Here is a 15,482-nt window from a genome sequence, read left to right as displayed (position 1 = left end):
GATAGTGTGGATATTAAATGCAATAGATAAGTGTCGCCAACCCAATAACAAAACATTGTGTACCTGTCTTGTAGGATTGGCAGAACTGTGAATGCAGTAATTTAAATTTCAAGGTCTATCTGGTTTATATCAATTTTAGTTTTATGATACAAGAAAGACATTAAGAGGTTTAATTAATTAAGAAATGGCAAAATCTAAGGGCTCTTGTACTAGACATTTTTCTCAGTTTTGTAAAGCTATCACAACGCCTGGTTTTTTCATAGTCAAAATATCACTTGACTTGTACTTATTTTTACTCTGCCTGTAAAATGCGCAAAATGAATTACGACATAAAAAGCCAAACTGGCAATGGTAAAATTTAGCGGTCCCTGCTTAGGTACACAATCAAGAAACTAAGAAAAGCTTTTTTTTTTAACACACACTAGTGCAACTCCCAAACATATTTGATTAAATCAGGGGCGCAGTTACTGGGGGGATGAGTAGGACCTACCCCCCCCCCCTCCAATATTTAGGCTACTACTGATGTGCTTACATGTTTTATTATTCACTTTGCAGTAGATATAAAAAACCGCTTTTAAACGTTCTATAGTACTAAAGTTTTTAGTTTTATTTTCTTTTTTCTAGTGTCCCAAATAGGTTACACTGCCGAGCGAAAAAAACCGCAATTGAATAAATTTGAAACATCAAACCATAATACAAATTATAACATTAGTGTGTCAGGGTTGCCAGATGTCCGATTTGGTGGGACATGTCCCAATTTTCACATAAAAATCCCGTGTCCCACTTCAAATTGAGGCAGGACCCAAAATGTTCCATCTTTAGAAAATTAACATCACCTATATAATTTTGCCATTATCTAATAATAGTTACATACTATTGGTTGTCCATAACATTTGATCAACAACTGTCAGACATGGCTGTAATGCTTTTAAATACAAAATAAAGTGTTTTGTAATTACATCATGGATATATTGAGTTTAGTACAAAAACTAACAAGAAAAATACCTTATGAAAAAGTTTTTTTGAGTGGCTTAATATTGAATGGACTGAAATGTGCCCACAAGATGGTTATCTTTGGTTCCAGAAATTGAAAGGCTGCTAAGGAATTTTGGAGCTGTAGTCATATTTTTCTATCACAAGAGAATCCAATTGAAATACTCTTCAGACATTTTTTTAAGATAAACTTGCTTAATGCTACCTAGGATTTCTTGTAAATGTTGGAAGGATTGCTTCAGCAAGCAAATTTAAAACAGCAGTCAGAAAACTGCCTAATTGTAGAGCTATTTTCTGTATTACATTATTTGAGAAAAAGCTTTATGAATCTTAGGAATGAGCAGTTTTATGGGTCTACTATCACAGTCTCAATTATTCCCAAATCTTATAGCGACTTCTGTTAACACTTCAAAGAGGAAGCAAATTCTAGAATGTTTTTATTAAAATGGCAATTTTGATAACCATATTAGTTTTTTAACTTTATATAAAGGAATAGTTTTTGCTCTCTCTCTCTCTCTCTTTTTTTTTTTTTTGTTAAATCATGACATATCAACTTTTTCCATACTCATATCACTCTCAAAGAATGAATGTAAGTTTTAGGTATGATGGAAAAAGGATGTCCCTCCTTGGTAAACCTAAAATCTGGCAACCCCGCTGTTTTCTTCTATGGACCTGTTTGTGATAGGCAAGTGTTTATTCATGTTTTGGAAAGAAAAGTAATATAGGCATTGAATGGTTTATAACACACTCTTTGCCACATTCTATCCCTTACTCTATGTTTATTGCTATGCCATTAAAATTTATATTAAAAAAAAAAAAAACCCACACACACACACAAATCTACTATATTTAAAATGTTAGTTTTATGCAAATATACGCAACATGCAAACTGTATGGTCGTTTCGAGATACAACTGATTTGCTACTTTGTATACTTCTTAAGGTTTTCTGCTGGTTGCAAGCTCCTCGATTTTCAAAATGTGTTCAAACACCACCCAATGTCTTAATCAGAAAGGAAAAAAAAATCTACTGTGCACATTCATTAATGAAAACATTAAAAAAAACAGGTATTTGGTTAGGGATTAAAAAAGAACTCCGCACTGCATGCATACACGTCTAAAAAACTTCTGATCGGTTACTCTATTATTTTTTTTTTTTCAGATGTAGTTCCCTCTTTCTATACACAATTCTTGGGGAGGAGCCAAATCCTCTAAAACTATCCTGACACGAAACCTAAACAATCATATGGCAAACTCTCGATTATTCGTGCTAATCACCGGACAAAAGGCAGGAATAAATAAAAAACACGAATTATCAGAAATGTTTATTGATTTACCACAATAATAGTTCAGCATAAGAAAATCATAAACGTGTAAGTAGGCGTATATCGTCAGAATAAAAATATCAGGCTGCAGTTTAATCATTGAACTTACTGCACTGGTAATCCCCTGGAACTGTCACTGCTGCCGCAGAACTTTTAGTTTGTTTTCTGGATGAAAGTAATCAGTAATGTTTCTTTGTCTTTTAGATGCATTTAAAGGTTTTCTTATAATGGAATGAATATTCCGAATGGCAATGACATCTGTGTAATCATAATCCCATTGTCCTATATAGAGTCAAGCAAGTATCAACACAATGAAGAGTCACACTATGATTCACATGTTTCTTCTGGTATTTCCTCTTCCTCTCCCCCACTCTTCTCACTTGCTTCGCCAGTCGCTGCCCTGATTATCTCTTCATCACTCAATACCTTGAAGTCCAATTCACATGCATTTACGTTTAGCCAATCTTCCACATTTTCCTTGTTTACATTACCGAAGCTTTGTACATTTGTAACCAAGTTTACAATATCTGATGAAGCATCACTTTGCTCTGGGAATCCTTGAAAATTAGTTTCTTCTATTTCTGGCAGCAGTTTTCACCATGACCGTAATATAGTAAGGGACCTAATCTCCGTCCATGATTTTGAAATTAACAAAACAGCATCCAATAGAATGTATTTTCCAAAAAACTAGTAAGTTCTCATCTCCCTCTGTTAAAGTTTGCACAAGATTGCATTGATAAATCTGCTTCATTGTAGCAATGACCCCCTGATCCATAAGCGTAAGATAGCTGTCACATTTGGGAACAGAATCTTTACACAAATTCCACCATCGCTAGAAATCAGTTCGTCCTCGCCAGGATGTGAGGGTGCATTGTCTAATTATAAGACTGTTTTTGCTGACAAGCTTATACTTTTAAGGAATGCAGTCACTTCTGGTACAAATTTTTCTCGAAACCAGTTTCTGAATATTTCCCGATCCATCCAAACAGCTCTCTAACTGTAGTAGTGAATTGGGAGATTTTGTTTCTCATTTCCTGTAAAATGCAGACACTTTTTAGCTTTCCCTACCACCAACAATTTCAATTTATGGTTTCCCTTGCATTTGCACAACTCATCACAGTGATTCTTTCTTCAGAAGACTTATGACCAGGTACAAGTTGTTCAGTTTCATGCAGAAGAGTATGGGATGGCAAACATTTCCAATATAAACTGGTTTCGTCCATGTTATAAATCTGGTCTAAACACGAATTTTGATTTGTTATGTATTCCTTGAAATCCTGTCGAAATTCAGTTGCTGCAGAAGCATTGGCACTTAAACATTCACCCTGCTCCACAATTTCTCGTATTCTGTAACTTTGCTCGAACCTGGTAAACCAACCAGATGACGCACTGAAGGAACCTACTAGTCCTAATTCTTTATTAAAGAACTTTGCTTTTTAGTACAATTACACCAGATACTGGAATTTCTTCCGAATGTTTCTGATGGAATCATCATAAGAGTGCAGTATCCAAAATTTCGTATGTAGATTTTTTCCATTGATTTACACTTCGAAGAACCAGCTACACTGCCAGTTCCATGCAAATTCGATAGGGTTTTCTTTATTTTTTTTTTTTAATGTGTCTAACCGTTTGCACACCAATGCCATAATCACTCACTAGTTTCTTTACTGATTTACCTCTCTCAAACCTTTCTATCAATACTAACTTTTCTTTCAGTGTTAGAATCACTTTTTTTACATTTCTCAGTCACTGTATCGGTAGGTGCCACAATTATCACAATATTGATCACTTTACCACCTAATCACATCAGTTGAAATCTCAATACTGTACTGTAATGATCTATAATAACCGCGTCAGTTTAATTTTAAAATAACTGTTGCCAACATTCGACAAAAACCCCACAATAAAAGTTAACTAAATCGTAATTAGAAAGACAAAACATTCTTTGTTGCTCTAACGCTAACAAATTATACACTCAAAGTACGATACCATTGATATTCTATTGCTTTTAATTACAGTACTAAATATATTACTGCAGTAAAATTACTGTACAGTATGCTGTTAGATTTAGCTTTCATAAGTTTTTCCAGTTTGGTTCGCTTATCTAGTATGTACTGTACTGTGTTTATACTATAGCTGTGTGTTGATAGTTGCTGTTTATGACACATGCACTGCTAGTTGTGCGAGCTCAGTTCACACAAATGCAAAATTTCTTATCGTTAATCTTTCTAAAACCTTCATGGAAGTAAAAAAAAAAAAGCCTTGCACAAATAACCCACAAACCGAGTAATCCGTGCGCAAATAATTAATAGAGAGTTTGTTGTAAATCTAATAGTGGCTTGCAGTTTTAAGATTGTATTAAGATAATTTTTCAAAGTTTTCTTGTAATTGAAGATATAATATTTTCTATAGAAAGATATACAGTTAAGAAAAAGAATATCTAAATAAAAGTGATGATTCAGGATCAGTACAATAATAATAATATACTAATGCAACGTGAATAACAAGGAAAACAAAGTATACGAGACAAATGTGTGATATGTTCAATTTCATTAAAAAAAAAAAAAATCTGTAAGGGATCGAATCCTGGTGTCTTCGGTGACAGAATGTTGGCTGATTGAGCTCTGGCTTGTCCTTCTCCAAAGGCAACATTGTATTTAGAGGAAATTAGGTATTCTCACTGAAATTTCAGAGGTGTTGTAACACAAGGAACTTTATGGATTATCTCTTGATTCTTTACAATATTTATCATTTATTCCTTTTTCTTCGGCTGTAAACATAAAAAATATAATACAGATACAAAAAATTCTTTTTTAATACATGGGATGGGATCATTAAGTCAACTTGGAATTTTGTAAAAGCTACTACCTGACAGATCAAACTTAAAACTGCACTAAAGTTAGCAGAGTCACTACACTGGAGCAGTACTGCAAGATCAAGGAATGCATTATTATTCTCCATGTTGCCTAGCAACGAAAAGAAAATGGACAGATGCAAACTGCATCACAGACACATACAAATCATTATAATAAAAAAACTTAAATATTCACTGTAAAAAATAAAATAAATTCCATCTACTCAGGACTAATGATATCTATGGTGCTTTCTCAGAAAGCACTGCTTTTGATTCTATTTCATGTGTTACTATTAATACATCAAGGCATCTATCAAACCATTTATGTATACCTCCTTTTGGAACAGTTTTAAAGTCCATGGCATATTTAAAACTCTTCCAGATACCAAGCAATGCTGGATTAACATTCAGGGCCAGTGCAAAAACTTTGCGCTAACTAAAAAATGAAAGCATAACTTATAATATAATAACTATTAACTAATAAAAAGATAAACAAAACATTGCTCAGAGGTTGCATTTTCTACTAGGCTCATTAAAAAATTTCACAAATACGTTTCCTACTTTATGCTGTGTTCATCTGAATACTGTGAATAGCTAAACTGTGTCTTGACGTAAGTAACAGGTGCATTAACCAAATCAAATGAATAAATACAAGTAGTAACCCCAACAGTACACATTCATAAATTAGGTATATTAACAGATATGTCATTTTAAGTCACTCTGCCATTACCTGAAATTTTTACACCTTACAATAGTGAATGAACTAACAGCATCCAAATTGAATACACCATTATAATATTGGTTACTTTGTTTATGAAACACAAAAATGTACTCTGATATCACGATTGTGGGAATTTTTATTATCGCCCACTAATTAAAAAAAATAAGAAATAATATTTTGCATACCATTAAATTTTTATTTTCATTTAATAGACATATTCAAATTTAATCTTTTACGTCTTAGTTATAAACACTTATTACAAATGTAAAATACTTCGAGTTATGAACTATAATACATTTTGATAAAAACTGAACTACCTTTTGAAGCTGATTAATTAATCCAGCTTTTTTTTTAATTCTATATTACTTAAAGCTTGACTTAAGAGACTGCACTGTATCACACATAGCAATGTTTTTAAAACATTCTCTCAGTTATATAATTACTGTATTTTATATATTTTAAGTTTCCATACTTATAAAATATATATGAAATAAATCTGACACTTCCATCAATTGCCAATGAAGTGAAATGCGTAATCATTCTGTTGGCCTAACGGCATTTTCTGTTGCAGCATTTACAAATGTCTATAAATCAGCCAATAATCTCTGAACTGATCACAAGAAATATTTAGAATTTAAATCTGTCTACCCCTTATGCATCTTCTACAAATGAATTAGTTAAGTTCTTAATTTACCAGTCAAGTTACGTGACATTTACAATGAAATTTTATATGTAATTAGGTTAAAATGATAAAATATGTACTGTTAACTGATGAAAATAATGTCTTCAAGTTTGTGTCCTTCAGTTATACAGGTGAACTATACTGTCCTTCTGACAAGGGAAGGGTTTCGGCTCGAACAGGAATTTCGTATCCAAAATTTGTATACAGGCCCATCTTTACATCTCTGTAAAGCTCCCAAATGCATTCGTTTGTGTAATGTGTGGTTTGTCTGTTAGAGCACTGTACAAGTTGAGGGGTGGGGAGAGCACTGCACAAGTTAAGGGGATGGGACACCTTACCTGTAAACCTAGCCTAACCTTTCTAGGCTAGTGCGACTGGTAAAATGTCAAATCACATTTAAGAACATTTTTCTCCAACATTCTGTCCGAAAATATTGCAGCTAATCAAAAATGTACACTGTTGTGAGAGTCATTGGATGCGCACAAGGAGACGACCTTAATAAATGAATCATTCCAAGGCTAGGACATGGAATGTATGATCATTCCACCTAAAAAAAAACTAAATATATCCAGCCTCTGGATATCTATTTCCTTAGACAATACAAAATATATGCTCGGACGATAACAGACTGCGTAAGGACTCTTGCTGAAAATCCAGAATTTAACTTGGGAAATCGAGTGTTTATAATGAAAATGCACTCTGTTATTCATAACCAGTTGTCTGCTCCAGTGTAGCGCCCTATGCTTCAATACTCCTGGCAGTCAGCTCGTTACGTGAATCCTGAACAAGTCTCGGACTTCAAAAATGTAATTCAGGTGGCATTTTATTTTGTAACAATGGAGTGTGATTCAGAAGATTGTTCAGGTGTTGTGCTTATTGCTCTACTCCATGCTTTTTCATGCATTTTATGGAGACTCCTCATGCACATTTTTAAAGAAGTGTATTGACCAATACCAACCAAACGGAGAGTTACACAAATGACTGCTTTTACTGACTTCATTACCATTGTGAGGCAAGTCTCTGTACAAATTTTTAACCAAAAATTCCTGTTCGAGCCGAAACCCTTCCCTTGTGAGTGGTTATGTCGCAGAGTCATCAAAATAAGGGAATCACATGACAGTTACTTACTTAACAGGGCCCTTTTCTTTAAGTTATTTTAAACAGTTGTATATTACATAGGAGTCTGGTCATGATAATATCTTTGAAAATATTGGAGTGCAAGAGGTCAAATGACTTTATTGTCAAACGCCTGGCATTAGAAAACAACAACATATTACATAGGAGTCCAATACCAAAGAGCAAATATGTTTAAGAAATAGCTGAGACAGTCCAGTCACAGAGCTTTACAGAGAGGCCAGCAGAAACGGATAGGGGAAACCGAGATGTGACATAACTACTCGGCCAGATGGACAGTACAATTATAATCCACATTTATTCCATTTCTTTAAATCACCCACAGCTGCAAGCAAGAAAAAAAAAACACACATACACACACGCAGTCATGCAAAAACAGAAGTACATACATAGTCATCTAGATAAATAATGCTAAATCAGCAGTGCGATGCTGATGCACATATACAATTATATTTATATTACCGTACTTTGGATTTATGTTTAAAAATTAAACGAAATTTCAAAGTTCGTTGTTAGTCCAAGAAAGTCAAGAGCTGAAGGCACTATTTTCAGCAGTTGCAACTAGTATTTACTCCCACCCTTCATAGAAGTATGCTTATCCTGTTGGATAATTTCCTAATTTTTTCCATGGTGCATAGTAACTGCTGCATTAGTAACATCCACTCAAGACTACATTTGCCATTAATGCAAAAACAATTCAAGAAGTACAAACTCGTACGTGTCAAGGTACATTATCTTTAAAATCTCTGCCATTTAATTGTTGTATGCTTATTTGCACATTTTGGTCCACTTAAAAGATGTAAAGTCTATGCACATCTGCAACCCCTGTACAATCTGAAAATAATTTACAGCGCGAAACTCGCATGTACAAAAGTTCTATCTACAAGCTGTTTCCATATTAATAAAATAAAATCCATCACTGGCCCTGATGTAATATACACATAATCATATTATGTATCTCTTGATATTCAAATACAGTATTATGTAAGTATATGAATATCAGATGAACAGATATCACATGAAAAAGAAGTGAACACAGTGTTCTAAATGACAAAGTTAATCTGTACATATTGAAAGAAAGATTATACCTTGTTCAAAATGCAATGAACTATACAGATACAAAATAATGATTTCATAAAGATCTTGATGTTAATGAAAAGTATCAAATCATATCTCTATCAGAGAAATACGAAATGTGATACATGAAAATGCTTACAAAATGCACACTATAATTTTTGTTCCACAAAATTTAGTTGTGCAACTTTTCTTTAAAGTTCTGAAGATAAATTATACAAATAAACTCTATTTACGTGCAGTCACTAAGAAATGTTTTCAACTACATCATTTTTAAAAAAATAAGACTGCAATCTCAAAATTAGCTGCAAGCATACAAAAATACAAGATAATAAAAAAAATACAGGCATCTTTCACAATGGGAAATCATACTTTCCCTCTCTTCAGATCTTAACTCTTGTAAATCAATCTCATACTTAATACCATACTAAGTAAGACAATAGAATTCGAGACAACACTGTGCACTGCTTGAACAGACTGCTTATACAGACAATAATAAATAGGTGCACAATGTATTTTTAGACGAGTACAATTATGCCTTACTCACATAGTACAACAATGCCTTATCTAAGGCACTTGTGCTAAGAGAATTATAATGGAAATGTGTAATTTAACAACACGAAATATAAAAAGCGTTTTATCTTTACATGATTTACTTTACCAAAGAACGCTGAAAAAACAGTGGTGAGTGCATGAGGTTACACAATATACATAGTGATCTACTATAGTATGTAAATTTGTAACCAATTAAAATTGTAGACCTGTATTTGGTTAACACTTAGTGTCAACATCGCAATGCTATAGATCATGGAAATGTTTTAGAGGATAATTTCTCTCTGAATTCAAACCGGCAAATGATAATAGATACATAAAATAAGTAGAAATATCCTAAAATGTAACGTGTCATGTTTTCTTAATGATACCATTACTCAACAACTCTAGATTCCTGATTAACCGCCAAAAACGTATGGAATAATGAGATTAAATACGAGATTGTTTCTCAGCTGCCTTCGTTTCATCATAAAATACATTGAGAATCAGCAGTAACACATATTGCAGCAATAAGCAGGGACCACAAACACCCCTCAAAGGAGTGTGTCAACAACACACAACCACGTTTTAACACTTCTTTCGATTCACCTTTGGATGGCATTTCAGTACCAGTATGTGATGCATTGAGTGGCTTCATGCCCAGTCTCTCACATAAACACACGAATTGGAAGGGGCTTTCTACTGTAGGAGGGAAGTGCTGGGAGGTTGGAACACTTTTCTTTTAACACCTGTGAGCACTTTAAGAAACTGGGGAGTGAAATATGTGCACAGCTAAGTGATGTCAGGTTTAGGTACCAAGAAACGTTTCTTTCACTACAAGTCATCTGCTAGAACTTTAGCTGTGCATTGTTTCAGACATGTAATGGTGATTTGAATAGACCATTGTGCTGGCCAGCAAACACAAATTTGTCATTCTACACTTATCTACACATTACAAGTTTTTATGTACACGGAATTTTCTTTTTCACCTCCTCTGTAAAAGCCTATTTCTTGTAAAGATTTTGAGTCGTGTAAGGTTTGTAAAATAGTTACATAAAAATACCTTTTCTTTTAACTCGACACTACTATGGGATGGGGAGTCCACAGTCCTTTCTTTCTTAAGACATTAACAAGCAATACAATTAAGGCGTAAATGATCTAAAGCTGCCTACATCAATGAAATGCACATTAAAAATTATTGGTCACATTTCTTTGAAAAAATATGAAACATTAGCATGATATATAGCATTTCTATCGTTCTTCCTGCCCACTCATACAACTTGCTTTTTCTCATATACAGATTATATTTTACTGTACAATAACAAGAAAAATTATACTTTTATAATATAATAGAGCAAGGGAGGCAGTGCAGGATGTGTAAGGCTTACAAAAAACTTCATTTGTGTATATATATATTTCATCTAACGTGTCAACTACGATATTCTAATCTCTAACGACTAATTCCTACTGTGCTCTTAATATGTGAAGATGTGACAATGGAATACTTTACAATTATAAGCATTTTTAAATGTCACCCATAATTCTCAATAGTTGAAACGTTCACCCCAAAAAAAGTTTAAATGTACACATCACAAAAGCCATTCACCATATACCATGTTTTCATTTTAATATAAGCACCACCAGTTCTTTTCCTGTTCACGCCAAAACGCAACAAGAAAAATCACACCAACACATATGTATACATTTCCATCCACTGAGAAACATGTAACTGTTCTCCCCTTCCGGTCCTAACACTATTGTAGATGTAACTTCATTTTGGTCCTGCATGATTATGTTCGGTACTTATACCTTGCCACCTTACTGCTGCTTATTTCAACAAGGTAAAAAAGAAGCGAATTATTAAAAAAAATATGACAGTTTTTAACGACATAAAATTACAAGCCACCTTATCTAAGCCACCAAACAAAAAAGAACCTTGTAGTAACAGAACAATTAACATTTTGATTGATAATAGTGTAAACCCCAAACAGTAAAAACATTGCTTAGACAAAGGTAATTGGATGTTGTTTACTACACCATCGTAGTTATGTGAGGGGTCCATTATATTACAACCAACAAAACAAGCTCAGAACATTGTTCAACATGTGCTTTATAATATCTGTAAGGTCAATGACCCATCAGTTGCTAGCAGAAACAATTTTCAACAAAATACCAAGCAATAAAAATCGAACGCTACATATGGGATGCCAAGCAACACACAACACATCAAAACAACTATTACAGGAACCTTTTTTCGAGTGGATATAGCATGGATAAGTGTTTGTATTGCAGATCATCACAGCCATTTTTATTTCTGGCATAAGCATAGAGATTCAACACCAAATAACAGTATATCTATTCTATTACAAGTTACCGAATAATTGCTGCACAACGAAATTTCAGTTACATGGTGTGCAGATTAAACACAAAGAAATTCAGTAACTTTGAAACAGTGAGAAGAAATTGAAATGCTAGAAATTTTGATTTCTTAATCGATGTCTATATATAATTCACATTCATGAAAGCCCTGTGTAAAGATCTAGGTATCTTGAGGAGGCAACATCCTTTTCCTATACAGGAAGTCGCACAGTTGTAACTTGTTTATCCAAATATCTCGCGCAATTTGTACAATTTCTTTCTCTCTTTGGTACAAAAGACTAAATTTCAAACTTCAATACGAGTTAAATTGTGATTATTATAGTCATAGCTCAAAACTTTCCTGCCCATAGAAGTCTGTAAACAGTCATGTCATCATGCCTAGAAGTTGTACACCCACTCATCGAATTCTAAATAATATTTTCACTCTTCCTAAATTAACTAAATATTAAGTATAAACTAGCAAAATCAATTTGTTTGTACTTTAAATGTAAGATTAAACTCAATTAAGGCACAATACCATAATGAGAATGAATTTATCATTTCATTTTCAAATCTCTATCATAATGCATTATGTGATTATTATTCATGCATTTCAAATTTTACAACTCTGAAGAAAGAATGTTCTTATTTTAAACTCTTGGATAAGCAGAACTATGAAGTTAACAAATGTGATAAAATTCAGGTAACATTAGTGACCGTCATGGTGGGTACATTACAACTAGCATTATTTAAAATACTAAGATTTTCCTTTGCATGCTCTATGTTAGTGACAAACTTTTGCAAGAAGTTAATATATTATAAAGGTCTTTGCAAACAGAGATGAAAACATGTTGTGTTGTTGTTTTACTCCATTTTGCTTTGGGCGTCCCAATATAGTCCTACAATAGGGATTAAACATTTCTGCCTGGAATTCATGAAGGTAAACGTAATGTCATTTTTATGAGCCACAAGGAATAAATGAAAATATTATGAAAAAGTAAGCTGAATGCATTATAATAATGTTAATAATAAAATAAGATTGATTAAAAAAAAAAAAACATTGCTAAAATTACTAGAACCTGAAACGAGATTCTGAATGGCAGTCTGTAATATTTTCCATAAAATAAAAATTGATGGAATACGATCTAGCTAAGCTGTAACATAATTATAAAATCATTTTTGAGATTCAATTCACTTTTACTTCAATAAAATCTATCTCTGCTAACAGATTTATTGAGTAATTAAAGCTAAGCATCACTTCTATATGAAGAAAAGAAATGTAGTGCATCATGTTTATCTGATGAATTTATAAACATTGGAACTATGTAGGAGAATCTCTGAAATTACATCCAATATATTTAGAATTATCTCTTGAATGCATATCTGCCTTTCAGGCGTAGGGGCAAGAGAAGGAAAGAAGGCAAAGATAGTGAAAGATAAGTAGTTCATGATGGTAGTATTGTGTGTGTTACCACTCTGATGATCAATGGAATTAAAGGAAGTGTTGACAGTAATACGAAAGAGATTACATTGCATGCAAAACGAGACTAGATAAGTATACAAATTTGCAGATCGAAATTTATCCATATTATTAAAACCAGCATCATCTACGATTATATATCCTAAACTAGAACTGTGCATGTTGAGAGTAGAGAATAAAAATATAATACACAAGTGTAATTTAAAAACATTTTTGAAGAGTCTGGAAAAAAAACTGTCATTACTTTAAATTCTCTACTCAATCGTTGCATTTTAGATATTCGTATTTCCAACTCTGTTGCCTTACAAAAATAACTTTTACTACCAACATTAGGAACAGAGAAATGGCTTTAGAGAGCTGCAATTCTAACACTTTCATACTACCTCCATCAACATAGGTAGTTAATTAGGGTTGCAAAAATGGATAATCCAGACAAGACATTCCATCCATAATTACTACCTAACTGGGAAGCATTTGGTTTTGATAACTATACTGCCATATTGAAAAGAACGATTATTTGATAAGTATAAAAGGAAGAGAAGCTGTATATGAAGACATATCAAAAAATAGGAGAGCACGTGGAAACCTAGTTAAACAATTTAAGAGACCACAGATGGGATTAGGGAAGTAACTGTTCACATATAAATTCCACGGATGGAGAATACTACGATCATCCATTAACAAACCTCTCTGATAAAATGCGGATACTTGTGCCCTTCTCTGGTCCCTTACGCCATTTGGCCCGGCTCTTCCCCTATTACTTGATGCCTATCACAATCTGTAGTAACACGTTAAAAGTCCTGGCAGTACCTGTCCTCCCATCAATGCAAAGTTTTGATTTTCTAACAATAAATACTAATGCATACATTGCTGATGCATTTGTGCCCTGTTGCATGGCACCCTTCAGTGGCGGCATCTTGTGGGAAAGTGTTTCTGTTCAATTTCCCTGCAATGATTGTTCACTCAGTCCTTTGACAAATGTGAGGTTAGTTAAATAACTCCACTACACATAGGTGGCAATAGCTGAAGGTGACTGCTGTTCTTCAGTTCTCCGCTTATTTCCAGGACCATACTGTCCAATGAATGAGCCATCCTCTGTAAATCGACCTGAAACCAAACAAGTTTAACAGTTCAAACATACAGAAATAATTTTTTATGCATATGATTTGTACATTTCTATATAAATATGTATGAAAATTAAGGAACAATGATATACTGCACGAAACATTCAATAAAAATGTCAACTGGACAACAAATGAACACGAATTCTTGACGAATATGCCCATTTTCGATGCAACTACTGCTACATCTGCACAACAAATCACTTCAACTACATTAACATTAAATGTCAATGACACATGGATACTAAATTGGGTCTATTAAACAAATTTGTTTCCTTATGCATTTTTTTCCCCCAGTTCTGCTTTTGCTATCACTCAATGATAGATACATGGCAAAATCTGCAGTACTGGAAGAATGAAACTAATTAAAGCTCGTGATAACATTATGGTGAACGTGAAGTAATTACCACTGAAATATGCGACTGAATTTAATTTCTGATTGAATTCAATCAACGTGATATTAGGAATTATCATTCCTCGCAATACATAAATCTCGTCAAAGATATAACCTAAAAGAAATCCAGTATGTTTATATGTGGTTAGTTTTATCATCGAAATGAATTATCTATTGTAATGTCATTAGAGGTTTCTATTTATTTAAAGAAAATCAAAACTCGAGTGGGATTTAATTGACTATTACACGATTAGAAGAAATACAGTACTTTAATACAATAAAATATTAATTGACTTACGAAAATACCAAACTTTCTTCAAATGTATTATTGTACCATCTCATCATTAGAAATATTCTGCTAGATGGCAGTAGTGTGTTATGATGAGCTGTTCTCTCATTACCAGTTGTGCCAACTATACAATCTTCATTGAATGCTATGGACGATTACTAGTCAAGAAGGCTTTGTTGATTCAGTTTCATTTTTATTAAGACAGTTGCATCCCACTTCATTTATCAATATATGTTAAACAATCTCTGATATGTACGTGACTATCCATAATGTCGTATAGCAGAAGCTGTATAATCTAAATAATATAAACAAGATAAATTATAGAAAAGTTTTAATTAAGGATGATGAAATAAACATGAATCATTTTAAGAGGTACAATTATTGAAAATACAATGTCGGTAAACAAAGAAACAAATGCTAGGGAGGTGATAAAAACTAACAAATGCTAGGGAGAAGATAAAAATTGTAGGACAAGCAGCCATGATTGGTTGAAACAAGTCGTTCCATACATTTTATTGGTCCAAAGTA

General features: G+C 33.2%; 1 protein-coding gene across 4 annotated transcripts in view; it reads right to left on the bottom strand.

The window, feature by feature from the left end:
- Nucleotides 1–5,048: 5,048 nt before the first annotated feature.
- Nucleotides 5,049–15,482, bottom strand: part of Nrg (Neuroglian) — a 75,479-nt gene continuing 65,045 nt past the window's right edge. For all 4 annotated transcript variants that reach the window (XM_069844192.1, XM_069844193.1, XM_069844190.1 and 1 more), the window contains one exon: nucleotides 5,049–14,257. Coding sequence is in view for 2 of the 4 variants with exons in the window: in XM_069844190.1 (XP_069700291.1) it covers nucleotides 14,154–14,257 (104 nt within the window). In the remaining 2 variants the exon portion in view is untranslated. The remainder of the gene's footprint in view (nucleotides 14,258–15,482) is intronic.

The sequence above is a fragment of the Periplaneta americana genome, chromosome 13, assembly GCF_040183065.1.
Source record: "Periplaneta americana isolate PAMFEO1 chromosome 13, P.americana_PAMFEO1_priV1, whole genome shotgun sequence".
Classification (NCBI taxonomy): Eukaryota; Metazoa; Arthropoda; class Insecta; order Blattodea; family Blattidae; genus Periplaneta; species Periplaneta americana.
The sequence above is the reverse complement of the archived record's forward strand: the minus strand, read 5'-3'. Positions and strand labels throughout refer to the sequence as shown.